General features: G+C 25.1%; 3 protein-coding genes across 4 annotated transcripts in view; 2 read left to right on the top strand and 1 right to left on the bottom strand.

Annotated features, from left to right (window-relative positions):
• The window catches only part of LOC117180699 (ankyrin repeat domain-containing protein 6), a 451003-nt gene that overhangs the window by 47455 nt on the left and 377400 nt on the right, over positions 1–26148 (bottom strand). The window lies entirely within an intron of this gene.
• On the top strand, positions 9186–22134 carry LOC117180343. Its single transcript, XM_033372785.1, has 6 exons — positions 9186–9284; positions 11833–11950; positions 12023–12373; positions 12437–12490; positions 18252–18305; positions 21570–22134. The coding sequence occupies exons 2-6, from the start codon at positions 11834–11836 to the stop codon at positions 22107–22109; spliced, it is 1116 nt and encodes a 371-aa protein (XP_033228676.1). The 5' UTR covers positions 9186–9284; position 11833; the 3' UTR covers positions 22110–22134.
• LOC117180342 overlaps positions 24796–26148 on the top strand; it is a 33496-nt gene continuing 32143 nt past the window's right edge. For both annotated transcript variants that reach the window (XM_033372784.1, XM_033372783.1), the window contains exon 1: positions 24796–25073. The gene's annotated coding sequence lies outside the window, so the exon portion shown is untranslated. The remainder of the gene's footprint in view (positions 25074–26148) is intronic.

Genomic DNA, 26148 nt, shown 5'->3' with positions numbered 1-26148 from the left:
TGAAAATTCGCATCTTTATTTAACAAAATTTTTTGTTGTCTACGTAATTTTTAGGTTTAGGTTAAACATTCAACTATTATGTTAAAATTTTTCTGTGTTCAAAGTATAACAAGATTAAAATGCTGGTATTTGAATATTAATGACCAAGAAAGATGAAAAATTAGTCAAAAAAAACTAATTACTCTGACTAATTCTGTTACAATTTAGTAATTTTCAGTTGCTTGAACTAAACATTTTAAGGAATTAAACAACTTTTTCTTTTCATTAATTTTTAAATAAAATATATATTCTATATTTTTACTGAAAATATAAATAGTAAAATAAGAACTGAAGTTAATATAAACCCATTTTATTCATTGAGCATATTATATAACCTAGATACATACGTAGATTAATGGTTGATTTACGCAGCTACTGTTAGTCACTTGATTGCGGTCCTGATGTACCTTTTTTAGAAGTTCATTTACGACTTTACGAGGCAGATAATCGCAGTATCTTGTCACTATTTAATTTCAAAGATATTTCGTTCATCAACCTCGCTTCTGGGTCGTTGCCTTTACTCACGGCTTTAAAACTTTTTTCAGTTTCTTCTTTTCGTGCTGATTTTGAATACTTTTCACGCGTGAGACAATTATTTATCTAAAAAATAGGTTTGTTACATCGTTACAATAAAAAAAAATTTCAGTGCATTGCGACCCATGACCTCAACAACCATTTTTCAGTGCACTGCCGCCCATGACAACAACCACAATTTTCCAGTACCCTGACGCCCATTACCACAACCACAATTTTTCAGTGCCCTGACGCCTATTACCACAGCCACAATTTTTTACGGCACTGTCGCCCATGATCACAATCACCATTTTTCAGTGCACTGCCACCCATGATCACAATCACCATTTTTTAGTACATTGCCGCCCATGACCACAACCACCATTTTGCAGTGCACTGTCGCCCATGAACACAACCACCATTTTTCAGTACCCTGACGCCCATTACCACAACCACAATTTTCGAGGGAACTTTCGCCCATGAACACAATCACAATTTTTCAGTGCACTGCCACCCATGATCACAATCACCAGTTTTTAGTACATTGCCGCCCATGACCACAACCACCATTTTGCAGTGCACTATCTCCCATGAACACAAGCCACCATTTTTCAGTACCTTGCCGCCCATTACCACAACCACAATTTTTGAGGGAACTTTCGCCCATGATCACAATCACCATTTTTCAGTACATTGCCGCCCATGACCACAACCACAATTTTTCAGTATCTTGCCGCCCATTACCACAACCACAATTTTTGAGGGCACTGGCGCCCATGATCACAATCACCATTTTTCAGTACCCTGACACCCATTACCACAACCACAGTTTTTGAGGACACTGTCGCCCATGATCACAATCACCATTTTTCAGTACATTGCCGTCCATGACCACAACCACAATTTTTCAGTATCTTGCCGCCCATTACCACAACCACAATTTTTGAGGGCACTGCCGCCAATAAACACGATCACCATTTTTCAGTACATTGCCGCCCATGACCACAACCACCATTTCTCAGTACATTGTCGCCCATGACGGCAACCACTATTCTATTGTTCGCTTCGAAAGCGATCGAAATGCGAAGATTATGAAGTGAAAACTGACAAATGGCAAATAGTAATTAAGAAAAATTAAAATTAGAACAATCGGTCGAATGATTTAAGGAAAAAAAGAATTCGGGGAGTATTCATGCGCTACGCCCGTCCTTCAATCGTACTTTTTTCCAAGAAAGGGGAGTGAAGGAAAAGGCTTGAAGGGGAATTATTGGAAATAAGGGAAAACGAGGAAGGGGAATGAGAGGAATGGAAGTAGGGGAAATTATTGTGAAGGGCAGTGACAGGAAATGAGGAAATTGGAAATAGGGGAAATGTGTGAGTAGGGGATGAAGGGGAAATGAGGAGTTGGTAGGGGAAGAGAAGAGAAAGTAAATGAGAAAAACTTGTGCTATGTAGAAGAAGTGAAGTTTGAAATGTGAGGAGAGGTATTAGGAAAGGGAAAGAATGAGAGGGGGAGGTCTTAACGACTGAATTAATGTCTCAATAGGCTACAAATCCCTTTTTTTTTTTGGGTGCATCAACATTATTGCTTTTGCAACCAGTTCTTTCATTTTCGATATTCAAATGTTATGCATTGGCTTAAGAAAAATTCTTTAATACGGCAGGAATCATATTAAAAATACAAACTAAAATTTTAGGAACAAAAACATTAATTTCAAAGTTGAATTTTTTTTCTTCTAGAAAATGAATTTCATTAACGGAAAATTTCACTATTTCGATCGAAAATTTCACTAATTTATTGAGAATTAAATTTTTTGTTGAAAATTGACATTTGCTGTTTGAAAATTCAATTGTTTCGCATGAAATTCGCTATTTTCCAGAAAGTCCAACTATTTCTGACTGAATGTTACCATTTTTTTTGGTTGAAACATCAAATATTACATTTTTTGTTGAGAAATCATTTGTTCTTTTTTTGTTTTTTTTTTAAATGTTGTTATCAAATTAAAAATTTAACTATTCCATTTTTTGTTGAAAATACATCTTTTTTAGTTAAAAACTCGTGTATTTTGCAGAAAATTTGTCATTTTCTGGTAAAAAATTAACCTTCTTGCTTGAAATATCAACATATACATTTTTCATTGAGAATTTTTTTTCCCTTGAAGTTGAATTACTTTGTTAAAAAGTTATATTTTTGGTTGAAAATTCATGATCTTAATTGAAAATTTCTTTCTTTCACTGAAATTTAACTTCCAGTTTTCAAGAAATAATTTTTTTTAGTAGAAAATTATAATATTTAGTTGGAAATTTATCTATTTTAGTTTAAAAGACAAATATTTGTTTGAAAATTCATTTATTTAGTTGAATTTTGAACTTTATTCCTTTACTACAAACTAATTTTCTTAATTAAAATTTTATTTATCTTCTTCGAAATAGTTTGTTAACTAAAAATTTAACTATTCCATTTTTGGTTTAAAATTTATATATTGTAGTTAAAGATTCAACTGTTTTATTAAAAATTTATTTATTTTTTACTTCAAATTTCATTGGTTTTGTTAAAGAAACGAATTTTTTTGGTAGAAAATTATTCTTTGTAGTTAAAAATTCATCTGTTTGAGTTAAAATTTAACTATTTTATCAAAAATTATTTTTGTTTTGTGTTAATCCTTAATTTTTTAACCGAAAATTGAATAATTTTATTTTTCGTTGTAAGTTAACTTTTTGTTGTTGTTGAAAGTTCAACTTTTGGTTAAAAAATTTATCTTTCTTATTGAAAATTCATCTATTTAGTTGAAAAAGTTTGTATTTTTATATATTTCGCTTAAAAATTCAGATATTTGGTTAAAAATTTATCTTTTTTACTTGAAAATTCAAGTGTTTTATTGAAGAACCGACTATTTTGAAAAGAAAATTAATCTTTTAAGTTAAAACTTTCACTAGTTGGTAAAAAGTTTAATTCTGTTGTAAAAAAAACTTATTTATTTGTTAATAGTTCATCACTTTAGTTAAAAATTTATCTCTTTATTTGCAAAATTAAGTGTACCATTTTTTGTTTAATTCATATTTTCTGTTGAAACTCTATGTAGGTTTTTTTTTTATTCCGAGATCTTAATATAGAAGAAATTAATATTTTAAAATTGATTATATTCAAAATTAAAAGATTCAAATTGAACAATTTTTTACTGAGGGCAATCAAAATTCGATAAGGTGAAAAAGCTCTGAAAATTGGTTTACTATGAAGACTTTGAATTTTAAATTCTACAAGATGAGTGGTTGCAATTGTATCATTTGTACAGTTTTATCTAAAATTAATTAATTTTGAACGTTTCCATTTTTATTCTTGAACTATTAAGGATTTCAACTGAAAATGAATTATAACTATTTAATTTTTAAAGCAGACAGTTTCTAATGCTTAAATTAAAAAATTATAAAAATGAAAACGTTTTTTATTTTAAATAGTTTAACTATAAACCTGTGGAGACTTTTAATTTTATTTTGTACAAGATTTAGCGACTGGAATTGTCTCATATAAAAACTTTCATCTAAAATTATTCAGTTTTTAATATTACTATAAATTTTGAATTTCAATTTTAAATTATAAGGTAGTGTCCACATTCCTGAGAAAATGCTGCTGTTTCTACTGAAATTTCGTTACAAATAATCCCTGTATTAAATTACAGTGAAACTCTTCTATAGCGTCGATTTGGGGGCTAACGGTGGGTCGAAACTAACTTATTATAGCCCGCTCTGATTTTGTTTATTCACACCTGAGTGCTCACCAGAGTGACAACAGCAGATCCTGCGCACCCCGTGCACCTCCTGTTACACCTACCTACGGCACGGCGTCAATTCTCGGAAGGGCTATAGAAGGGAGGGCTATTGAAGGGTTTCACTTTATTTGTTTTACATAAATTGATATTTTAAATTAATTGTTATCCTAAATAAAAATACAATAGTGTTTTAATTGATGCAAACTCCTATTTTTTTATTTTGTTTTTTTTAGTGTTTAAATTATTGAGTGACCTGACTTTAAAAGTATGTAATAGAACCGGTTTTGGTACTTTTTTCGAGACCTGATGCGCTTGGAAAACCAAATTAGGGACGGCCCTCTTATGTGGGCGCTGAGGACCTCTCGTATTTGAAAAGATTAGGCTGGCATCGAGGGGACTCATCAATCAACTTCTTCGTTATAAGCAAACCCAATATTTCAACGGATCAGCTTTATGAAAACAAAATTTATTTATGGATATACGTTTTTCATCCTAGTTTTACCGTTTATAATTCTAAAATCGTTACTAAATCCACTAATTGACATAGGGGATAAGCGGATTAATTCAACATAAATTGTCCCTGATGTCAAAACCGCAATAAATTATATTGCGATAGAAATTTAAAAAAAACATCTATTACTTAAATTTTAGTTTGAGTGGGGGTAACCTCTATAGAGCGGATAATTAAAACTACAATGAATACTCATTGATTAAAGGCACAAATAAAAGAAAAATAGTTAACTTTCATTTCTAATTACTAACAATTGTAGTATCTCAACTATTAATTAAAATTAATTGATTAGTTCAGGAGCATTCGTATTTTTAATTAATAATTACCAATTCATATTGCACTATCCATTGTGGGGAGGTTTCCCCAATGAGAAATTAATTTTTTTAGAGAGAAAATATAGATTGCCAAAAATTTAACTTTAACGTTAAAAAAAAAGTTAAGGCTCTTTTTATGTTTCGGGAATTTTTGATATCTAATGAATTGAAACTCTTTCCTTCAGTATAAAAAGCCCAGGAAAATCCCATTTTCAAAATTCCATGATTTTTCCTTGACTAACTTTTTATTTTCCTTGATGACTAATACTCAAATACTAGCATTTTAATCTTGCAATACTTTTAACAAAGAGTCTTTTATGAACGGAATAAGACAGTATTTCAGAGAAAAATTTAAAATTTTCGAATTTAATAATTTATTGTAAAAAAAATGTCTTTTTTACCATAAAAGATCACTTTTTCACAAAATATTTGAATTTTAAACAAGTAAAGATTTTTCACTCTAGAAATAAATAAATTTTTATCTAAATTGTTGAACCTTCAAACCAAAAGACGAACGTCTCTGGAAATATTAAATTTTCAAACAAAAAATGAAACTTCAACTCAACAAAAAAGAAATTAAAAAAAAATTTTATGAAAAAAAGAGAATTTTCAGCTAACAATTATTAATCTTAAAAAAATGGAAGTTAATTCAAAAATTAGTTTTAAGCCTAAATAAATAAAAAAAAGTTCAACAATGTAGTTTAACTTACACCCAAGTAGTTGAATTTTCAATTTAAAAATAATTATTTATAACACAATAATTTAACTTACAACGATAGAGATGAATGTTCAACTAAAAATATCAATCTTAAAATACAAAAAATGATCTCTTAATAAAACGATTCAACCAAATCTTGCAAACAATATATTTAAATACTCAAGCAAAGAATTAAAATTTTAAACCAAAAATTGGAATTTTCATCAGAAAAATAAGATTTGCCACAAACATATGAATTTTTAAATCAAAAAGATAAATTTTCAAAAAAACTTAAATTCTCTGTTATAAAATATTTCAGTTGACTTTTCACGATAAAAATATGAATTTATAAATAAGAAATAAGTTTCTACGAAAAACTTTCTCTTAAAACAGATGTATTTTTATAGAAAAAATAAACAAATTTTCAAACAAAATAGTAGAATTTTTTCCAACGAAGATTGCACTTGACTTTTTAGTATAAAAATATGAATTTTTCAACAAAAAATAAGATACTACGAAAAAACTTGAATTTTCAATAAAAAAACGGGTTCAATCAAAAAGAATAAATTTTTAACAAAATAGTTTAATTCTCTAACAAATAGTTGTATTTTTTCCAAGAAAGACGATTTTTAATAAAAAACGAAATTTTTTTCAACTTAACTTTCATCCAGAAAATATTTCAATTCATTTTTCAACACCAAACTATTAATTTTCAACAAAACAGTAGAATTTCGAACCAAAAAGTATGACTTTTTAACAAAATAGTATAATTTTTAAACAAACAATTTCATTTTTATCCAAGAAAGATGAAATTTTTCTGAAAACAAATGAATTTTTGATTAGAAAAAGATAAAAATAGTCGAATTTTCACCTAGAAAATCTTGCAGTTCTCTCTTTAACACAATATATTAAATTCAAACCAAAAGTAAATTTTCCACGAAATAATTAAATTTTTAACTGAGTAATTGCATTTTTTGCTTAGAAAGATAAAATTTCTTTTAAAACAGATGATTAAAAAAAAAAAATTCAAAGAAAAAGTTAGATTTTCTTCCAAAGATGATTCCAGTTCACTTTTAAAAACAAAAATAAGAATTGTAAACAATTAGTTAATTTTCTGCTTAATCGAACTTTTAACCAAAAAGTATGGCTTTTTAACAAGAGTGTTAAATTTTGAAAAAAAACAGTTGCATTTTTGTCAAGAAAAATGGAAATGGTAATAAAAAAGGTGCATTTTTTAACCAAATTGACAAATTTTCAAAAAAAGAGTTGAATTTTCATCCAAAAGGGATGTCTTTATCAGAAAATTGTTAAATTTTCAACCAAGTAATAAAATTTATAAATAAAAAGCCATATTTTGAAATTTTTGATGGATTTTTGCAGCATCGGAAATTTTACTTTTTGGGATTTTTCAGGAATCATTTTCAGAAATTCATTTTCATAATACCGAAAATCTATCAATTCAATTAGAAAAACGATATGATGAGAAATAAACTTAAATCCCAAAATAAACTCCAATTAAGAAAAATTCATTTGGATTGAGGTAAAGTTTATCTGAATTTGAGAAAGCAAATTAATAGATTTTTAAATTATTTAGATATTATATTTCTCAAATTTGGAAATTTTTGTTATAAAAATTAATTTTTTAATATTGTTTTTTCTTACTTTTCAACATTTCTCAAAATGCATTAAAGTCTTTTGAATGCAAATAAAATCTTATACATTTCTCCGAAACCTCATAAAATTCCTGAAAATTATCTCAAATACTTAAAAAAATTTTCAAAATTTCCTAAAATCCATTATTATCATGTGAACAATTTTGAAAGCCCGCGAAATCTTCTAAATTGTTTGGAAATTATTTGAAATGCGTCATATATTTTTTTAACCTTTTGAAATTATTTGAAATGCTTAAAGTATAGTTAATTTTTTTAACAATATTTCGCAATCCCTGAAATCCTCTGAAATCCAATCAAATGTTTAGAAATCATTTGAAATCCTTGAAATACTTCAAAAATTCTTTAAACAAATTTTTAAATGATTTGGTTTTTCTAGAATTATTTTGAAACCCCTTTGAATTATTTAAAAACACTTAAAACTTCAGCAATTTTGAAATATCTCGTAAAATTGCAGTCCTTTTCCAAACCTCATGGAATATATTTGGGTACTTCAAAAATCTCAAAAATCTTTTAAAATACTTTCTAATTCCTAAAAATTCTTTGAAATTCATTAAAAGCCTTTAGTTGTTTTTATATATTTCCTGAAGCTATTTAAAAATATTTGAAATATTTTTAAATCCCTTTAAAAAATAAGCAATAAAAATAATCCAAATAAATCTTCTAAAATCTTTTGAAATTTTGTGAAATATTTGGAAATCTTTGAAATTCTAATATCTGCTTACACTTCAAATTCGAATGATTAACTCGGTGTTTAAAACAATTAACAGCAATGTATAATTGTTTAATTTAATGAAATTGCATTTTTAAATTTAAATGTAATAAAGGAAGCAATTTTAAGAAATTCGAAACAGTAATATTTTCAACAATAATAAATCCGAGATTTTCAACTTTTTTGAATGTTTCGAATGTTAATAAATTAAAATTTTATTTTTAACAATTACTTAACGGTCAAATAATTTTTTTGAAGGAAAAATCCAGATGGAGGCAGACTTTTTTCTTGTTCTTCAAAAAATTATTTTTTCAAAGTAATCGTAAAATATCAAATATTAAATATTTTGATAAAAATTCATTTTTGTTGTTAAAAATTCATTTTATTAGTTGACGATTAGACTTCGTTATTTTTGTATAGGAAATTCACCTTTTTTATTTGAAAATTTAACTTTTTGTTAGAATATTTTTGTGCTTTGTTTGTTGAAGTTCGAATTTTAATTAATTGGATAAAAAATATTTAAAATTAATGTAAAAAAATTGATAGATTACGAAAGAAAACACTCAATTATTTCGTTAAATTGAAATAAAGTTTCAAGTCTTGTTAAGAGTTACCGAAGGAGTTTGTAACGCGATTCCTCTTTGGAATGTAAATTGAAAAACACGCTTATCAGCAACGCCGAGAAGCTTCGCGCACTTTTCCTGTGCAAAAATGAATTGCCACTTGTTTTAAAAAATAAATGAGAAAAACTTTTTCCCGATTTTTTAACTATATTAAATTTTTTATTTTATTTTTTAATTATAAAGTCAAAAGTTAAAAATAATTAACTCGCATATAATTAAATATGTAATTAATAAAGCTGAATTAAATTCCAATGTCATGAAGAAAGCAGTCATGGCGTTTGTAGTTCGAAGCGCGACAGGCCGACTAGTATCCGGTGTTTGTGATTTGATTTCCATTGGTTAAAATATATTTTTTAGTTAAAAAATCGTCGAATGGAAAAATAGAAAAGGGAGAATTTCTGTATTTTATTTTCGACGCCGTGTGATAATTATATTAAAGTAAGTTTTTCAGCTTTTCACAAATTATTATTATTTATTTATTAAATTCAGATTATTAATAATAAATTAATATCTCAGACTGAAGACTGCCTAATAAGTCTGCCTAATAAGTCGCGGGCATTTTTTGTTAAAGTTGGATTGTAATCATTTGTTTGTAAATAATAATGATAATAATAATTATTATTATTATTTAAATAAACAAAATTTTAATATATGTTTATCAATTTATCAACGCAGATTACCGTGCAGATCGTTAAAAATTACTTATTCAGTCAGTTTAATTTAATTATTTAAATAAATGTAAGAATTTTTTAACCAAAGATTTATCTTTTTTTTAAATTCATCTTTTTGGTGAAAATCGAACCATTTTGTTTTGCATTCATTTTTACAGATCTGTGAAATTTAAATCGAAATAAGGCAAAATTCTTTTGCCTTATTTCTTAAACAAAAAATTTCTTTTCAAAATTCGTCTTTTATTAAAAATCGAACTACTTGTTTGAAAGTTGAACCAATTTATTATAAATGTATTTTTTTGATTGAATATTCATTATTTTAGTTCAAAATTCATATATTTTTTGAAAACTTAACCATTTGATTTAAAATTCGTTTTCGTCCGGTTAAAAATTAAATCTTATTAATTGAAAATTGAACTTTAACAATTTTGTTAAAAAATGATCTTTTCCTAGTTAAAAAATCCACTTTTTTGTCTAAAATTCGTCCTTTTCGCTTAGATTTCACTGTTTTCAATTAAAATTTCGAATCTTTTTTGGATAAAATATAAACGTTATTCAATTGAAAATAATCTTTTTTAACTATAAACATTACATTTTCTTTGGAAAATTCAATTTTTAAGATAAAAATTTAACTGCTTGATAAGCAGTTGAACTGCTTAATTAAAAGTTTATTTTTTGGTTAAATATTAATCATTTTAGTTTAAAACTCAGTTCTATGGTTAAAAATTAATTTTTAAAAACTTAAATATTTAACTTTTCCATTTTTTGTTTAAATCTGTTATATTTAGTTCAAATTTTTTTTTTCACCTGCGAATTAAAATTTTTTATTTCTTACTGAAGTCTGATCTTTTCTAGTTGAAAGTTCATGTATTTTGTTTAAAACTCGTCTTTATTGGGCATGAATAAATCTTACAAGTCCAATTTTTACCTTAATCTTTTCTTTCTCTTTCATTTTTTTTGGTTAAATTCAACTATTTTTGAAATAAAATAAGAAATTTTTTTGCGCGAAATATCAAATATTATATTTTATGTTGAAAATTCATCCTTTTTCATTCAAAATTTTACAACTTGGTTAAAAGTTGAAATAGTTGTATAAAAATTAATTTTTCTTTAAAATTTAACTATTTTTTTTAAATTCCTTTTTTTTGGGTTGAAAATTAAATTTCTTTTTTGAAAATTTAACTATTCCACTTTTTCTCGAAAATTAATCTTTTATAGTTATAAATTTAACTATGTGTTTCAAAATTCATGTTCTTAATTGAAGATTCATTTTTTTTTTTTTGACAAAGAACTGATCTTTTTTAGTTCAAAATTCAACTTTTTGGTTAAAATTTATTGTATTTATTAATTTTATTCCCGTTTAAGATTCCTCAATTTAGATCAAAGTTCATCTCCTTTGATGAAAATTTTTGTATTTTTGAAAAATGCTTCTTCTTTGGTCTCAAATTAATCCTTCTTACTTAAAAATTAACAATTTAGTTAAAATTTATGTATTTTGTTAAAAATTCTTCTTTCTTGATAGAAAATTAATCTTCTTGTACGAAAATTTTTTTTTCTTAAATTAACCTACTCAGCTGAAAGTTCAACTGCTTTTTTAAAATATATTCTTTTGATTATTAATTCATCGTTTTAGTTTAAAACTTATCTGCTTCATTGACAATTAAAATAGTTTCTTGAAAATTAATTTTTTGGATTGAAAATTAATTTTCTTTAATTGAAAATTCAATTTTTTGGTAAAAATTTTTGGATTTTGAAGAAAATTGATCAAATTGACTGATTTGAAAAGTAACTTTTGACATATTCTTTAGTCGTCTAGTTCGCATTCTTTAAATCAGTCAACATCTACTTAGAATCAGTCACTTTTGACTGATTCAAATTTTCAATGTATGGGTGAATTTCCCGAAACAATAATTTTGATTCTAATTAATATTCTTTAAATATTTACAACAATTTCTGCAATTTTTTCTAAATTGTGCTAGTAAATAATATTCTGAAATTATAATAGAAAATAAACAAACTTTTTTTTATACCAGCCATTTTTCCTGTATTTGAACCCCGAATCTCATTTCTCTGGAAATTAAAAATATTTTATAACATAATATATTTATTACTTGTTATTATAAATTATTAGTATTACAAACTAATTATTTAAATAGATTTTTCAAACTAGACATACCTAAGCGAAAAAACTTTATTTTACAATCGCAAAGGAGTGCGCAATTTTTAATTACAAAAAAAAAGAACAAGAATATTTTTTAAAAAAATCTTAATAGTTAATGAGCAAGTTAAAAAAAATATTTTTATATTTTTATAAGGATGGAATCAGATGCTGGGAAACAGAAAATCGAAATGTACGAAAGACACGAGTTTTTTAAATTCGCTAGATCAAAAAAGAAAAATCAATCCATTGAGGATTTCATTACTGATTTAAGAGTAAGTTATATATTTAACTTTCTTTTTCTTTTCATAAAAATCTTGTGGTTTAAAATTTTTTTAATTATTTAGGAAAAAGTAAAGTCTTGCAATTTTGGCAAAGAAAAAGAAAAAATTATACGTGATATGGTAATTCAAACCATAGAAGATGAAGCTCTTCTTAAACTGATATTCGAACAGGAACTGAATCTCGATAATGTGAAACATATGTGTAAGGTTTTTGAAAAAGCGACAAAAAAAGAGGATTTTGCCGAAAAAATAATTTCAAATGAAGCTGAATTTGGAAAAATGCGAAGAAATGCAGCGTCTTTTAATAAACCTTGTTGGAAATGTAAGGGAAAACACGATCTGGGAAAGTGTCCAGGAATAAAGTGCAATTATTGCAAAGAAACGGGCCATTATATTAAGAACTGTCCGAAAACTGTAAGTTATTTTTAAAAGTAATTTTAAAGATGAATACATTTTTGATTTTGGTTTCTTTTTTAGGCTAAAAAGGGAAATAATTACTCTCGTTCATTTAAAGATGAGGCCGATTTTAAGGTATCGTAATACAATGACCTCTCAATTATTTAAAGGCTCACTTATTCCAAGTCTCTCGCACTCGGATATTCCAAGTGCTGAAGCTCCTTCACCTCCCATCACTGTCCCTGTACGGTATCCGCCACGTCAGTGGCTGACCAATTAAAATTGGCCCGCAGAAAAGGACGCGCTCGTTGGTTGCAAGTAGAGATCCTCCGAGTTGTGTCGCAACTTCCCACTGTTTTGATTGGCTACGATTAAACCGGAACGAGAAGTGATGAAAAGCGCGCGATTTTCGAACAAAATTTTACGAGAAAACTTACAATTTTGAAGAATAAAATGAAAAAGAATGTAACATGAAATATAAACATATCAAAACTGTATGAAATATAAATATTTAGAAAAAATTAAAAATAAACTATTCCGTTTTGTTTCTAAAAGTTACTTTTTTTGGTTGAAAATTCAGATATTTTAAATGAAAATTCGCCCTGTTTAGGAGAAAATTAATCTCGGTCGTTGAAAATAAATTTTTTTGCATATAATTTATTTCTTTGACCGCAAATTTAATTATTTTGTTAAATATTAGTTTTTTGTGTTGAAAATTAATGTCTTCAATTGAAAATGTAACGGTCCCCCTTTTAGTCCAAAATTTATGTTTTTAGCTGAACATTCATGTATTTTCTTAAAATCTTTGTTTTTTGGTAGAAAATAACTCTTTTTAGTCACAATATTTTTTTGAAAACTCGTTCTTTGCTTGATTGCAAATTATTTTTTTTAAATGTCAATTTAATTATTCGACATTTGGTTAAAAAGTAATCTTTTATCGTTAAAAATATCAACTATTTGGTTAAAAATTGACGTATTTTTCGAAAGTTAATTTTGTTGGTCAAAAATTAATAATGTTCGTGCTTGAACATTCATTCTTTTGGGTGAAAGATTCATAATTTAGGTTAAAAATGTATTTCTTTGGTTTCAAATTGAGTTATATTGTTGTTCAACTATTTCATGTTTCATTTAAAATTTACATTTTGAAAGATTCAATTTTTTTTAAATTCTTATACAATTTTAGTTCGAAATGCGTCTTTTTTGGTCAAAAATTAATATTCTTGATTAAAAATGTATTTCTTCAGGTAAAAATTCAACTGTTTTGTGGAAAAATCAATTTTTGGATAAAATTTTGTTTGTTAAAAACGAAACTATTTTCTTGAAAATTTTCCGTTTGTTGTTTGAAACTAATTTCCATAACTAAAAATTAACATATTCAATTTTTGGTTGAAAAGTAATCATTTTTTAGTTAAAAATTCAACTTTTTAGTTAAAAAATCATTATTTTGGTTAAAAATTAAATTGGTTTGGTGAATAATAATCATTTTCGTTAAAATTTTATTTCTGCGACTGAAAATTTATTTATTTGGTTGAAAATTCGTCTTTTTGGTAAAAAAATAATCTTATTGGATTCATAATTTTCGTTGAAAATTAATATTTTTGGTGGAAAATTAATATTTTTGGTGGAAAATTTAGATATTTTATTTAAGATTCGACTCTTTGATTGTAATTTCACCTTTTTTGTTAAAAATTGACCCAGTTGGTAAAAAATTAATTTTTTTGTAGAAAAAAATTTATAATTTTCTTTTAAATTAATCTTTTTGGTCGAAAATTCATTTTTAGTAGATAAATCATCTATTTGGTTAAAAATTGATTTTTGGCTTGAAGATTCATCATTTCAGCAGAATTTTTTTTGCGTCATTAGCGATCAAAATATTTTGTTTACCGAAAATATACTATTTCACCTTTGGCTTAAAATATAAAATTTAACTTTTTAGTTGAAAAGTCGACTTTATGGGTAAGAAATTAATCTTTTTGGATGAAGATTTATCATTTTATTAGAAAATTAATTTTCTTAACTGAAACGCTCGATTTTCAAACCAAATTTTACAATAAACTTACAATTTTGAAAAATAAAATGAGGAAGAATATAACATGAAATATAAACATATCAAAACTGTATGAAAGATATAAAAATATAAGTATTTAGAAAAAATTAAAAATAAACTATTCCATTTTGTGCCTAATAGTTTTTTTTTGTTGTTGAAAATTCAGGCATTTTTATGAAAATTCGCTCTGTTTAGGAGAAAATCATCTTGTTGGTTGAAAATTAATTTTTGTGGTATATAATTAATTTCTTTGACTAAAAATTTAATTATTTTGTTAAAAGATCGTTTTTTTTTGGTTGAAAATTAATTTTTCAAATTGGAAATTTAACGTTTCCATTTTTAGTTCAAAATTGATCTTTTTTAGCTGCAGGCACATTCATGTAACTTATTTAAATTAGTGTTTTTTGGTCGAAAATTAATCTTCTTGGTTACAATATTTTGTTGAAAACTTGTTCTTTTTTTAATTGAAAATTAGTTTTTCTTTAAATTTGAATTTAATTATTCGATATTTGGTTGAAAACTAATCTTTTATCGTTAAAAATATAAACTATTTGGTTAGAAATTTATGTATCTTTTCAAAAGTTAATTTTGTTGGTAGAAAACTATTAATGTTCGTGGTTAAAAATACATTTTCTTGGATGAAAGATTCATCATTTTTGTTAAAAACGTATTTCTTTAGTTGAAAATTTATTTATTTTGTTGCAAATTCCACTGGTTTGTTTGAAAACATTTTTTAAACTGAATTTTTAACTATTTCATGTTTGATTTAAAATTTACGTTTTAAAAATTCAACTCTTTTGTTGAAAATTCAACTATTTGGTTAAAAATTTATGTGATTTGTAGAAAATTAATCTCCATGGCTGAAAATTCCTTTTTTTGTTTAGATATTAAACTTTTCAGTTAACAATTCTTTTGGTTCGGTGAAATATTCATCATTTTCGTTAAAAATTTATTTATTTTGTTTAAAAATTTTGTCTTTTTGATAAAAAAATAATTTTCTTGGTTGGGAATTCATCTTTATGGTTAGAAGTACAACTAATTGGTTGAAAATTCATTTTTTCAGGAAAAGATTCATAATTTTCGCTAAATTTTTTTTTTGTTTGAAAATATATTTTGTTCACTATTAGACTTTTTCACTAGAAAATTATTTTCTTTGATTTTAATTTCACTTTTTTTTTGTTAGAAGTTGAATTATTTGTTTAAAAATACAGTTTTAGGGGAAAAGATTTATAATTTTCAATGAAAATGTGTTTTTTTTTATTGAAAATTTATCTTTCTGGTTGAAATTTGATACATTTTGTTAAAGATTTAATCTTTTTTTATAAATAAGTATCCTTTTGGTTTAGAACTTCAACTATTTGATTGAAAATGCATTTTTTTGTAGACAAAAATTATCATTCTTTTTCAAATTAATCTTTTTGATGGGAAATTTGTCTTTTTAGTTGATAAATAATCTATTGGGTTAAAAATTTATCTTTTTGCTTGAAGATTTATCATTTTCGTCGAAAATTTGTATTTTTTTATTTATTTTTTCATTTTAAAATTGAACAATTTTGTTGAAAAATCGTCATTGTCGGTTAGAAATTATTCTTTTACAGAAATTTACTATTTTACAGAAAATTACTATTTTTAGTTAAAAATTCATCATTTTACTTAAAAGTTAAGTTTTCCGCTTAAAAATTGATCGAATTTGCTTAAAAATTTGTTTCGGTTGAAAATATGAGTTCTTTTAACTCATTATTTAACAATTAGATTTTTTTCAAAGTTACCTATTTTAGATGAAAATTCATATATTTTATTGAAAATTTGTCTGTTTTCAACTAAAAAAGATATCTTTCAAGCAAAAAATCAAATAGGTAAATTTTCAGTTAAAAGAATTAATAAATTCAACTGGTACAAATTTTTTAAACTCAAAAGATAATTTTTGAAGCGAAAAAACTGAACTTTTCATTAAAATGATGAATCTTCAATTAAAAATGGCTTTTAACCAAATAGGTGAGTTTTCAACCAAGAACATTATTTTTTAACCAAAAGAGGCGATTTTTCAACAAAATACATGAATTTATAACTCAAAAAGATCAATATTCAACTAAAAAAGGAATATTTATATTTTTAGTTAAGAAAATTAATTTTCTATTGAATTATGAATCTACAACCAGAAAGATAAATTTTTTACCAAGAAAGTCGAATTTTCATCTAATAATAAGGTAAGTTTTATATTTTAAATCAAAGGTGAAATAGTAAATTTTCAATAGAAACATTAATTTTCAATCAATAATGACGAATTTTCATCGAAATAGATGAATTTTTAACTCAAAAATATAAATTAAAAAACATTTGTCTACTAATTCTTCAAAAAAAGATGAATTTTTAACCGAATAGATAATTTATTAGCCAGAAGGTTAAATTTTCGACCAAATATTGAATTTCAACGAAAATTATTAAATTTTCCTTTAAAAAGAGAATTTTTAACAAATTGGTTGAATTTCTAACCAAAAAGATAAATTTTTTTTTGCCAAAAAGACAAATGTCGAACAAAATGTATGAATTTTTAACCAAAAAGATAAATTTTCCACCAAAAAAGAAACCCTTTTTAATTAAAATTGTAAAAATGAATTTTTAACCAAATTGTTGAATTTATAACTAAAAAGTTGAAATTCTAACCAAAAAGATGAATTTTCAGACAAGAAGTTTAATTTTCTACTAAAAAAAGAATAGTTTTCAACCAAAAGGATGAATCTTAAAAAGCGAGTATTAATTTTCTACAAAAAAATTAACTTTTGACACAATATATTAATTTTTAGTCAAATAGTTAAACTTTCAACTAAAAAAGATCACTTTTAACCCAAAAATCGAATAGACTTAGAAGATTAATTTTCTTTTTAAAAAAATATCATTTTTCAACTAGGAACATTTATTTTCTATAAAATATATGAATTTTCAAGCAAATAGTTGAATCTTCAACTAAAAAAGGATCAATTCATTAATTTATTATTCATTTATTGTCATTATTTATTATGATTAATTAATGTTTTACTCAAAAGACGTATTTTCAACTAAATATGTAAATGAACCACAAATTATGAATCTTTCATCCAAGAAAATGAATCTTTAACTACAAACATTAATTTCCTACCAAAAAAATTAAGCTTGGACAAAATGCATCAATTTTTATCCAAATAGTTGGATTTTCAACTATAAAAGATCACTTTTTAACCAAATATCGAATAATTAAATTTACGTTAAAAATCAAAATTAATTTTTAATCAAAGAGCGAGTTTTTAAAAAAATGCTATCAAGAACATTACATTTTAACCAAACAACAATAATTTTAACAAAATACAAGAATGTTTAGCTAAAAAAGATAACGTTTGAACTAAAAATGGAGCAGTAAAATTTTCAATTGTAAAAATTAATTTTTAACTCAAAAAACGAATTTTTAGCAAAATAGTTAAATTTGCAACCAATTAGATTATTTTTTCCTGAAAAATAAGAATTATTATAAAAGAACCTGGATTTTGAACGAAACAAAGTAACTTGAAACACAAAATGGATTTTTTTTCTCTATAGTTCATCCTCATTTTATTCTTTTAAATTGTACATTTATTGTAAAGTTTGTTTTGAAAATCGTGCGCTTTTTATCACTTCTGGTTCCGGTTTAATCGTAGCCAATCAAAAATCATCCCACGACTCGCGGTAGAGATGGGGGGCCTTGAAGACTTGGAATATTCGAATGTTTACGTTTCTCGGTCATTGGAATAAGTAAAAGTTTCCTGTATCACCAAAAATATATTTGAAAATAATTATTATGAATTTCCAGATTAATGATTCTATTTTTATTCGTTGTAGCCTTGTGAGGAAAAAAACAACTTTTGTTCATCTTCAGGCATTGCAAATAATAAGGTAAAAAAAACAGTGTTACTTTTTTTTCTATAAAGTGAACCCTGGATTAGGGTATTTTTTAATAGTAAGGAATTTTCAAAAGCTTAAAAACTTTGTTTAAAGATTCAAAGATTTTAATAATTTGAAGGGGTTCTATAAGTTTTTTTTAGGATTTTAGGATACTTTTAAAAAATTTTGAGAATTTTTAAGAACTTTGAAAATTTTTAAAGAATTTAAAAAAATTTCGACAAATTAGAAATATTTTAGGGTATTTTCAAAATTCCGAAGGAATTTGTAATAGGTTTCAATAATTCAAAGGTATTACTCAGGATTTTAAAGACTTTAGGTTACTTTTAAAACTTTTATGGAATCTTATAGAGTTTTCAAAAGTTTTAAGGAATTCCGAAAGATTGCAAAGGATTTTAAAGACTTAAGGCTTTTAAAAAATATTGCGAGGAATTTAATTATTTTTCAAGAATTTCAATGATTTGAAGGGATTTCAAAAACCTCACAAGGTATTTTAATTAAAAATTCCGAATCTTATAATATTTTAATGAATTTTAAAGATTTTAGCATATTTTTAAAGATTAGAAAGAAATTTTTTATCGATTTCAATAATTTTAACCGATTCCAAAATATCTTTTAAGGTTTGATGATAATTTTAAAAACTATAAGGAATTTTCAAGAATTTTCAAAGTTTAAAGAGATTTCTAAAGTTTTCAAATCATTTTAAATATTTCGGGTATTTTCGAAAATTCCAAGAAAGCTGTAAGAGCTTTAAAAAATCTCAAGTATTTACAAAAGATTTTCAAGGATCTTAAATGTTTTTCGGAATTTAAAAAGATTTTAAGGAATTTTAAATTTATTTCAATAATTCAAAGAAATTCCAAAGAATTTGAAAGATGTTAGGTCATTTCGAAAAATCCTAAGGAGTTTTCAAGAGTTTTGAAAAATCTAAATAGATTTGAAAAGATTTCAAATAATTTGAAACATTTTTGGGTATTTTTAACATTTCCAAGAAAGGTTCATGCGATTTCAATAATTTGAAATGATTCCAAAAGAATTTTACGATTCCAAAGAATTTTCAAAAAATTTCTAAATTTGAGGTAATTTCAAGAGAATTTTTAAGATTTTAAGGTATTTATGAAAATTCCAGCAAGATTGAAAAAAAAATTAGATTAATTTCAATAATTTGAGGTAATCCCAAAAGAATTAAAAATGTTTTACGATATTTGAAAGATTCCAAGGAATTTGCAATTGATTAAAATGATTTTAAGAAATTTCAAAGAAATTTAAAGATTTTAAAGTATCTTTTTAAAATTTCAAGGAATTTTTAAGAGCTTCAATCAATAAGCTGAAGTGATTGTAAAGAATTAAAAAATTTTTAGGATATTTTTTAAAATTTCAAAAAAAATTTAAGAACTTTTAAGAGTTTTAAGGATACTAAAAGACAGCAATTAATTTGCAAGATTTCAGGGCATTTTTAAAAGTTTTAAAGAATTTTTAAGAGCTTTAAAAAATGTCAAGGGATTTTAAAGTATTTTAAAGGATACTAAATATTTTAGGAGATTTTAGAAGATTCCAAGGAACTTTTGATTAATTTTAATAATGTAAAGGAATTTTGAAGAATTCTAAAGATTTTAGAATATTTTTCAAAAATCCAAGGAAAAAATTCGAATAAATTTTGAAAAGCTTTAAAAAGTCTTATAAGATATAAACAAATTCCGAAGGATTAGAAATGTTTTAGGGTATTTTCAAAATTTCTAGGGAATTTTGAAGAGCTTTAAAAAAAATTTAATGTTTTTTTTTTAAATTTCACAGGATTTGAAATTTTTAAGGCTATTTTAAAAGATTTTACAGAGTTTAAAATTTATTTCAATTAATTGACGTAATTTCAAAAGAATCTTGAAGATTTAAAAAATTTTTCAATCGATTTCAATAATTTTAAGCGATTCCGAAAGAATTTTAAAGATTTTAAGGTATTTTTAATAATTTCAAGGAATTTTCAACCGTTTTCAAAATTTAAAGGGATTTCTAAAGGTTTCAAATTATTTGAAATATTTTTGGGTATTTTCAAAAAATTCAAGAAAGCTTTCAGGGCTTTAAAAAATCTCAAGTGATTTCAATGAATTTTAAATATTTTTCGGAATTTAAAAAAATTCTAAGGAATTTTAAGTTTATTTCAATAATTCGAAATAGTTCTAAAAGAATTTGAAAGACTTTAAGGTTATTTGTATAAAAATCCCAGGTATTTTAAAGACTTTTTGAAAAGTCCTAATGGATTTGAAAATATTTCAAATAACTTTGAACATTTTCGGGTATTTTAAATATTTTCAAGGTACTCATTGTGCTTTCAATAACTTGAAGTGATTCCGAAAGAAATTTCAAATTTTTGGATTATTTAAACCATTTTTAGCAAGTTTCAAAGATTAAAAAAAAATCTAGAAGGTATCAAAAGATTTTAAAAAGTTTGAAATATTTTCCTTTCCAATTGATTTCCAATTGATTTAAATAATTTGAAGGGATATCAAAGAACTTTAAAGATTTTATAGTATTTTAAAAACTCCAATGAATTTTTAACAGCTTTAAAATTTTTTAATAAATTTTCAAGGATTTAAAATAGCTCAGAACATTTTCAATCAATTTTAATCATTTCAAGCGATTCCAAATTTTTAAAGAAGAATTTCAAAAAAAATTTTAAGAACTTAACAAATTTAGAATATTTAAAAAAATTCCAATTAATTTCTAAGAGCTTCGGAAAATTGTAAAGGATATTAAAAAACTTTAACCAATTTAAATTATCTTATGGTGTGTTTAATAGATTTTAATCATTTAGAGTGATTTCAGTGTGATTCCACATGCTTTAAAAGATTTTTGGGTATTTTCAAAAGTTGTAATGAATTTTCAAGAAATTCTTTTAAACTTTACTGTTCAATTCAATTGTGTATTTCGAAATTTTCAAATTTCTTTCAATTTACTTTTTTTAATTGACCTTCAATTTTGATGAGTTCCAACTCCTTTAAATTTTTATAAATTCTTTTAAATTAAAGAAAAAAACATGAGTCACGTTAGCCAATTTTGTACTAATTCTATATTAAAAATATTACAAAACTAGAATTTTGTTATTACAATATAAATGGTAAAAAAATGAAAAAATAGTCAGGGAAAAATCAAGGAATTTTGAAACTTAATTTTTGCGGACACCCTTAACAAATGTTACATTTTTACATAAAAAAATTATTTACTTAGTAATAAATAAAATATAGAAGTAATTTCTTTTTACAGGTCTATACGAACCAAGAAACTTTCCACTCTAACCATCTTATGAAAAATTACGAGATTTACAAATCAGGAAAGCTAAAGACAAATCCAAATCAATTTTCATCTCGCATGAATATTGAGAAGCAAACGTCAAGTATTGCGAATTTTTCTTCAAATGACACTTTTTTGCCAATTAGAACTGGAACCATTCAGCCTTCTGCACCTCCTGCAGCCTTGATGGATTTCAGTATTGAAGAAGATTTCAAAATAAAAATAGATTTTGAAAAAAAGAGAAATAAATCGGCAGAAATACAAAAGCAGGAAGAAGAAAAGTCCTGTGGAATTAATGATCAAGTTCCTGAAGATCCTTCTGCAATATTTTACGTCCCATTGTACCCGAAATTGCCGTCAACTGATTTAAACAAATTGTTAATAACAAAAGATTCTCAAAATAATTCGCAATCAGATGCACGAGGTGGAATTTTTAATGCTGGTCACAAAAATGAGAAAAAAAAGTCAGTAAAGAAAAAGAGAATGTCTAATTCAGAGTGTGTAGTAGGCTGAAATTATTATGACTCGCTGACAAATTTTTAATTTACAAATGCAGAACACCATAAATTGTAATTTGTTAATTTCAAAAAACTCTTATTCAATTTATAAATTTTTTCAGTTTATACTTAAAATTATTATTAAATATTTAATTTTCAAAATGTTGTAAAATTAATTATCATGTTCCTCAAGATACTTCTGCAAAATTTCACACCAGAAAAAATTACAAAAGCAATCAGGGAAGAAGAGAATCTCTAATTCAGAGTGTATAAGAAGGTAAAATTTTCATTTGTCAATTTGAACAAATTTTGTAACAATTTACAAATTTTTTTCGGTTTACACCTTATTAGATTCATTTTTTACTGATACCTTTTTTTATCGAAATTATTATTTTTTCAACTGGAAATTAAAATATTACATTTTTCGTTAAAAAAATAGATTTTTTAGTTGAAAATTCAACTTTATATAAAATTCTTCTTTTGTTTGGAATGTTATTCTCCTTGTTTTAAAATAATTGAAAAATTTCCATTTTGTTGAAATTTTCTTTTTGAAAACTAATTTTTTAACTATACTATTTTTGGTGGAAAATTGAGCTATTTTTGAAACAATGCTCAACTATTTCAGATGACGATTCATTGTTTTAGAGTTCAAAATTATTTGTTTTAAAGAATTCAACTATTCCAGTTAAGGATTCATCATTTAAGATGAAAATAATTTTTTTTTTTATACTAAAAATGTAACCAGTCCATTTTCTGTTAAAAAATTTTTTTTTGCAGTTCAAAATTCAACTGTTTGGTTGAATATTCGTCTTCTGGGATTTAAAATTTAAGTATTTGCTTAAAATTTCATGTATTTTGTTAGAAAATTGACTTCTCTGGTAGAAAATTAATTTTTTTGTTTAAAAATTAATCTTTTTGATTAAATATTCATTTAATTGTTTTAAATCAAAGTTGTTGTTGAAACTTCGTTTTTTCAGTTGAAAATGATTTGTATCGTGTAAATTTAATTTTTAGTTAAAAATTGATCTTTTTTAGTTGAAAATTCAACTGATTTTATTTGTAAATTAATTTATTTAATTGAAAATCTAACTGTTTTGTTGAAAATGTTATTTTTTTGGGTTAAAATTAAATTTTTCTTAACTGAAAATGTAAGCTTTCTATTTTTCATTTTAAAAATTTAAAATTAATTTACAATAACATTTTTTTATTTTTAAAATTCATTCCCTTTGTTGAGAAATATATTATTTTGTTTAAAATTCAATTTTTTGTTTTAAAATTTAATTTTTCCATTTTTTGTTAAAAATTTGTTTTTTTAAGCTGAAAATACATTTCTATAGAAGAAAATTTTACAAAATTACGTTAAAAATTAATTTTTTGTTACTTGAAAATGTTCCCTTTTTAGTTAAAAATTAAACTATGCGATTGAAAATGAATTTTTTAAATAAAAATTTATTCTTGTATAAAAAAATGCATCTGTTTTAATTGTCGTAAAAAAATATTTTTTTCAATATTATTAAAATCATAAAGTTTTGTCCCATGTAATTTGTATTATTGTTTAGCCCTCAGCTTTCAGATATCTTGGATAACCCCCACCCAATCTGAAATGCCTTATCAAAATTCAAGTTGCAATGCTGCCAACGGATTCGGGCTGTAAAAATCGAACTTATAATCCTAATATCTTTATTATTGTAGAAATTTAATTAAGGACTCGATTAAAAATCTGTTTAATTGTTTAAAAATAAAACAATAAACAATTAGTACGATTGGTTACCGTTCGCGCTTATTTGAAATCTTTACAGATACCGTTTTTGTATTTATAATTAATAAAAAATATGTTATTTAATTTAATCTATTTTATTTTGTCAATTATTGTTGTTAATTATTGCTTTAAAATTGTGTATATTAATTAAAATGGATATAAAAATTTTATTACAAGCAAACTTTAAAATATTTAACATTTATTTATCAAGAAATTGTAATTCAGACTTGATGAAAGTTAAATATTAAACAAAAAGCAGTCAAATTTATTCTCAAACTTTGAAAATAGTATACCAAGTAACATACAATTTTTTTTCAATTATAGAAATTTCTTTAAACTGGTTATTGATAATGACCAACAGGAGTCTTTTACTAATATAGATGTTTAAATTTATTTTTGATAATAAAGCATCAACGCGTTTCGCAGTGAAAAATTTTCGAAGATTTTAAAAACTCTGGAAAAATAATACATAGGTTATCTAAATTAAATTAATTAATATAATTAATAATTGAACTAATGAATAAAAAAATTTATCTTTCACCTAATAAACGTTTTCGAGAATTTTAAAATAAATCCAACTTTAATTTTAATATTTAATAGTATGTCGGAAATAAACAAAAATTTAAGTTTAAAACTCGACAGAGCCGAGATTAATCATTGGGACAAACAAAAATGATTTATTTCTTTGAACTTAGAATTCATAATCTCTTTTTCATTAAAATCGAATTTTTTGTGTCTCTCCAAAATCTCATTTTAGAATTAGGAAAATTCGATTTGGACATTTCTCAGTCATTATTAATTATAAATATTAAATCTGAATTTTTATATAATTCAAAATCAGTGCGCTAACAGTGACCAATCGGGTTGTCGGTGCAACGCAAGCGCAGTTTAAAAAATTCCCAAGATTTGGGACACTGAATATGAGTTGACAACACTGCTTTAGAGTGCGAAAATTAGTCGGAAACTGACTGATTAAAATATATAAGCCTAATATCTAATAAATATTGTATTTTGTTGGTTCTAAAATCATAAAATATTAGTTTTTATGGAATCTGGGTTTTAATTTCTTGCCACGTATTTAGATAAGTGTAATATCTAAAAATAAAGACGCAAACTCAAGCACTTTTGTAACCTTGAACCAAAGATATTTGCTTGAACTGTGAATTCCTTTGTTTTATTACGCTCGTGTCAAATAATACTGATCTTTGAGGAAATCATACGGTGAGTCTTTCTTACACAGAAAATAGATTTTAATTGACAATCTCGATAATTTATTAATCATATAAATTGAAAAAAATTCTAACTCAAATGAAATAATGTGCGTCGTGTGATGTATAGCAGCGTTGGGAATCCCCCGTTTCTGAGCTGCAACAGCGTTATCACTATCAGTTCAATAACCGGAATGTCATGCAAAAAAGAAAGTAAAAGCAATAGTAATTGAAATCGCGTGTTGCATGGATTCTTTGAGTAATTTGTTGACGTGTTCAATCTTTTTTATTCTTCATCCAATGAGGAAAATAAACTAATCTAAATCTTTTTTGTAGTGATTCTGAACTAATCTATATTTAGATTAGGGATATTTAGATTAGGGAAAATTTCCCTACAATTACCCCCACCATACCTACCGTTTGGGAGCCGCAAAACAGAAGGTGCATGATTACCACTGTGAGTTCGTATGTAAGCCGAAAATGCACGATTCGACTTCGGAGTTTTGCTGTGCGATGATTGCCGATCTGAAAGCTACGGAAGAGTTCGGTGGTCTTCTATTTATATCTCGCTCCCCATTTGAAAGAAATTGAAGAAATTGGCGATTTGGATGTTTTGAGTGATTCTTAATTTCATGCATGCGTCGATTTTCAGGTTATGTTTTCCAGGTGTACATAGTATGGATATAATTGCTATTACATATATATATAAAATTTAAAAATTTGTCATAAGGACAACCGCAGGATTTCGCCGGGTGCGGGTGCTAATCTGAAAAATTGCACCCGCTCCCAGCGAAATCGCGGTAAAATTTCAGCCACAACCACGTCTCACAACCGTGAGATAGGTGGTTACAGTCTGTGAAGGAATCAATACGACGGTCCAGCAAAAGCCTCGTGCACCCTAAAAACACGGAGCGACCCAAGGACAACCGCCTTCTGCATTTTTCTCGCAAGTGTTCTAGCATATTGTTGACACGCAGGGATACTTTTAAGGAAGATCAGTTTAACAGAATATTCCGGGTACAATCGTTGCAACTCCCTTATAAGGTCTCGATACCTCTCTTTCTTTTCATTCTCCTTGGCTATGATGT

The sequence above is a fragment of the Belonocnema kinseyi genome, chromosome 9, assembly GCF_010883055.1.
Source record: "Belonocnema kinseyi isolate 2016_QV_RU_SX_M_011 chromosome 9, B_treatae_v1, whole genome shotgun sequence".
Classification (NCBI taxonomy): Eukaryota; Metazoa; Arthropoda; class Insecta; order Hymenoptera; family Cynipidae; genus Belonocnema; species Belonocnema kinseyi.
Note: the sequence above shows the minus strand (reverse complement) of the source record. Positions and strands in the feature narration are given on the sequence as shown.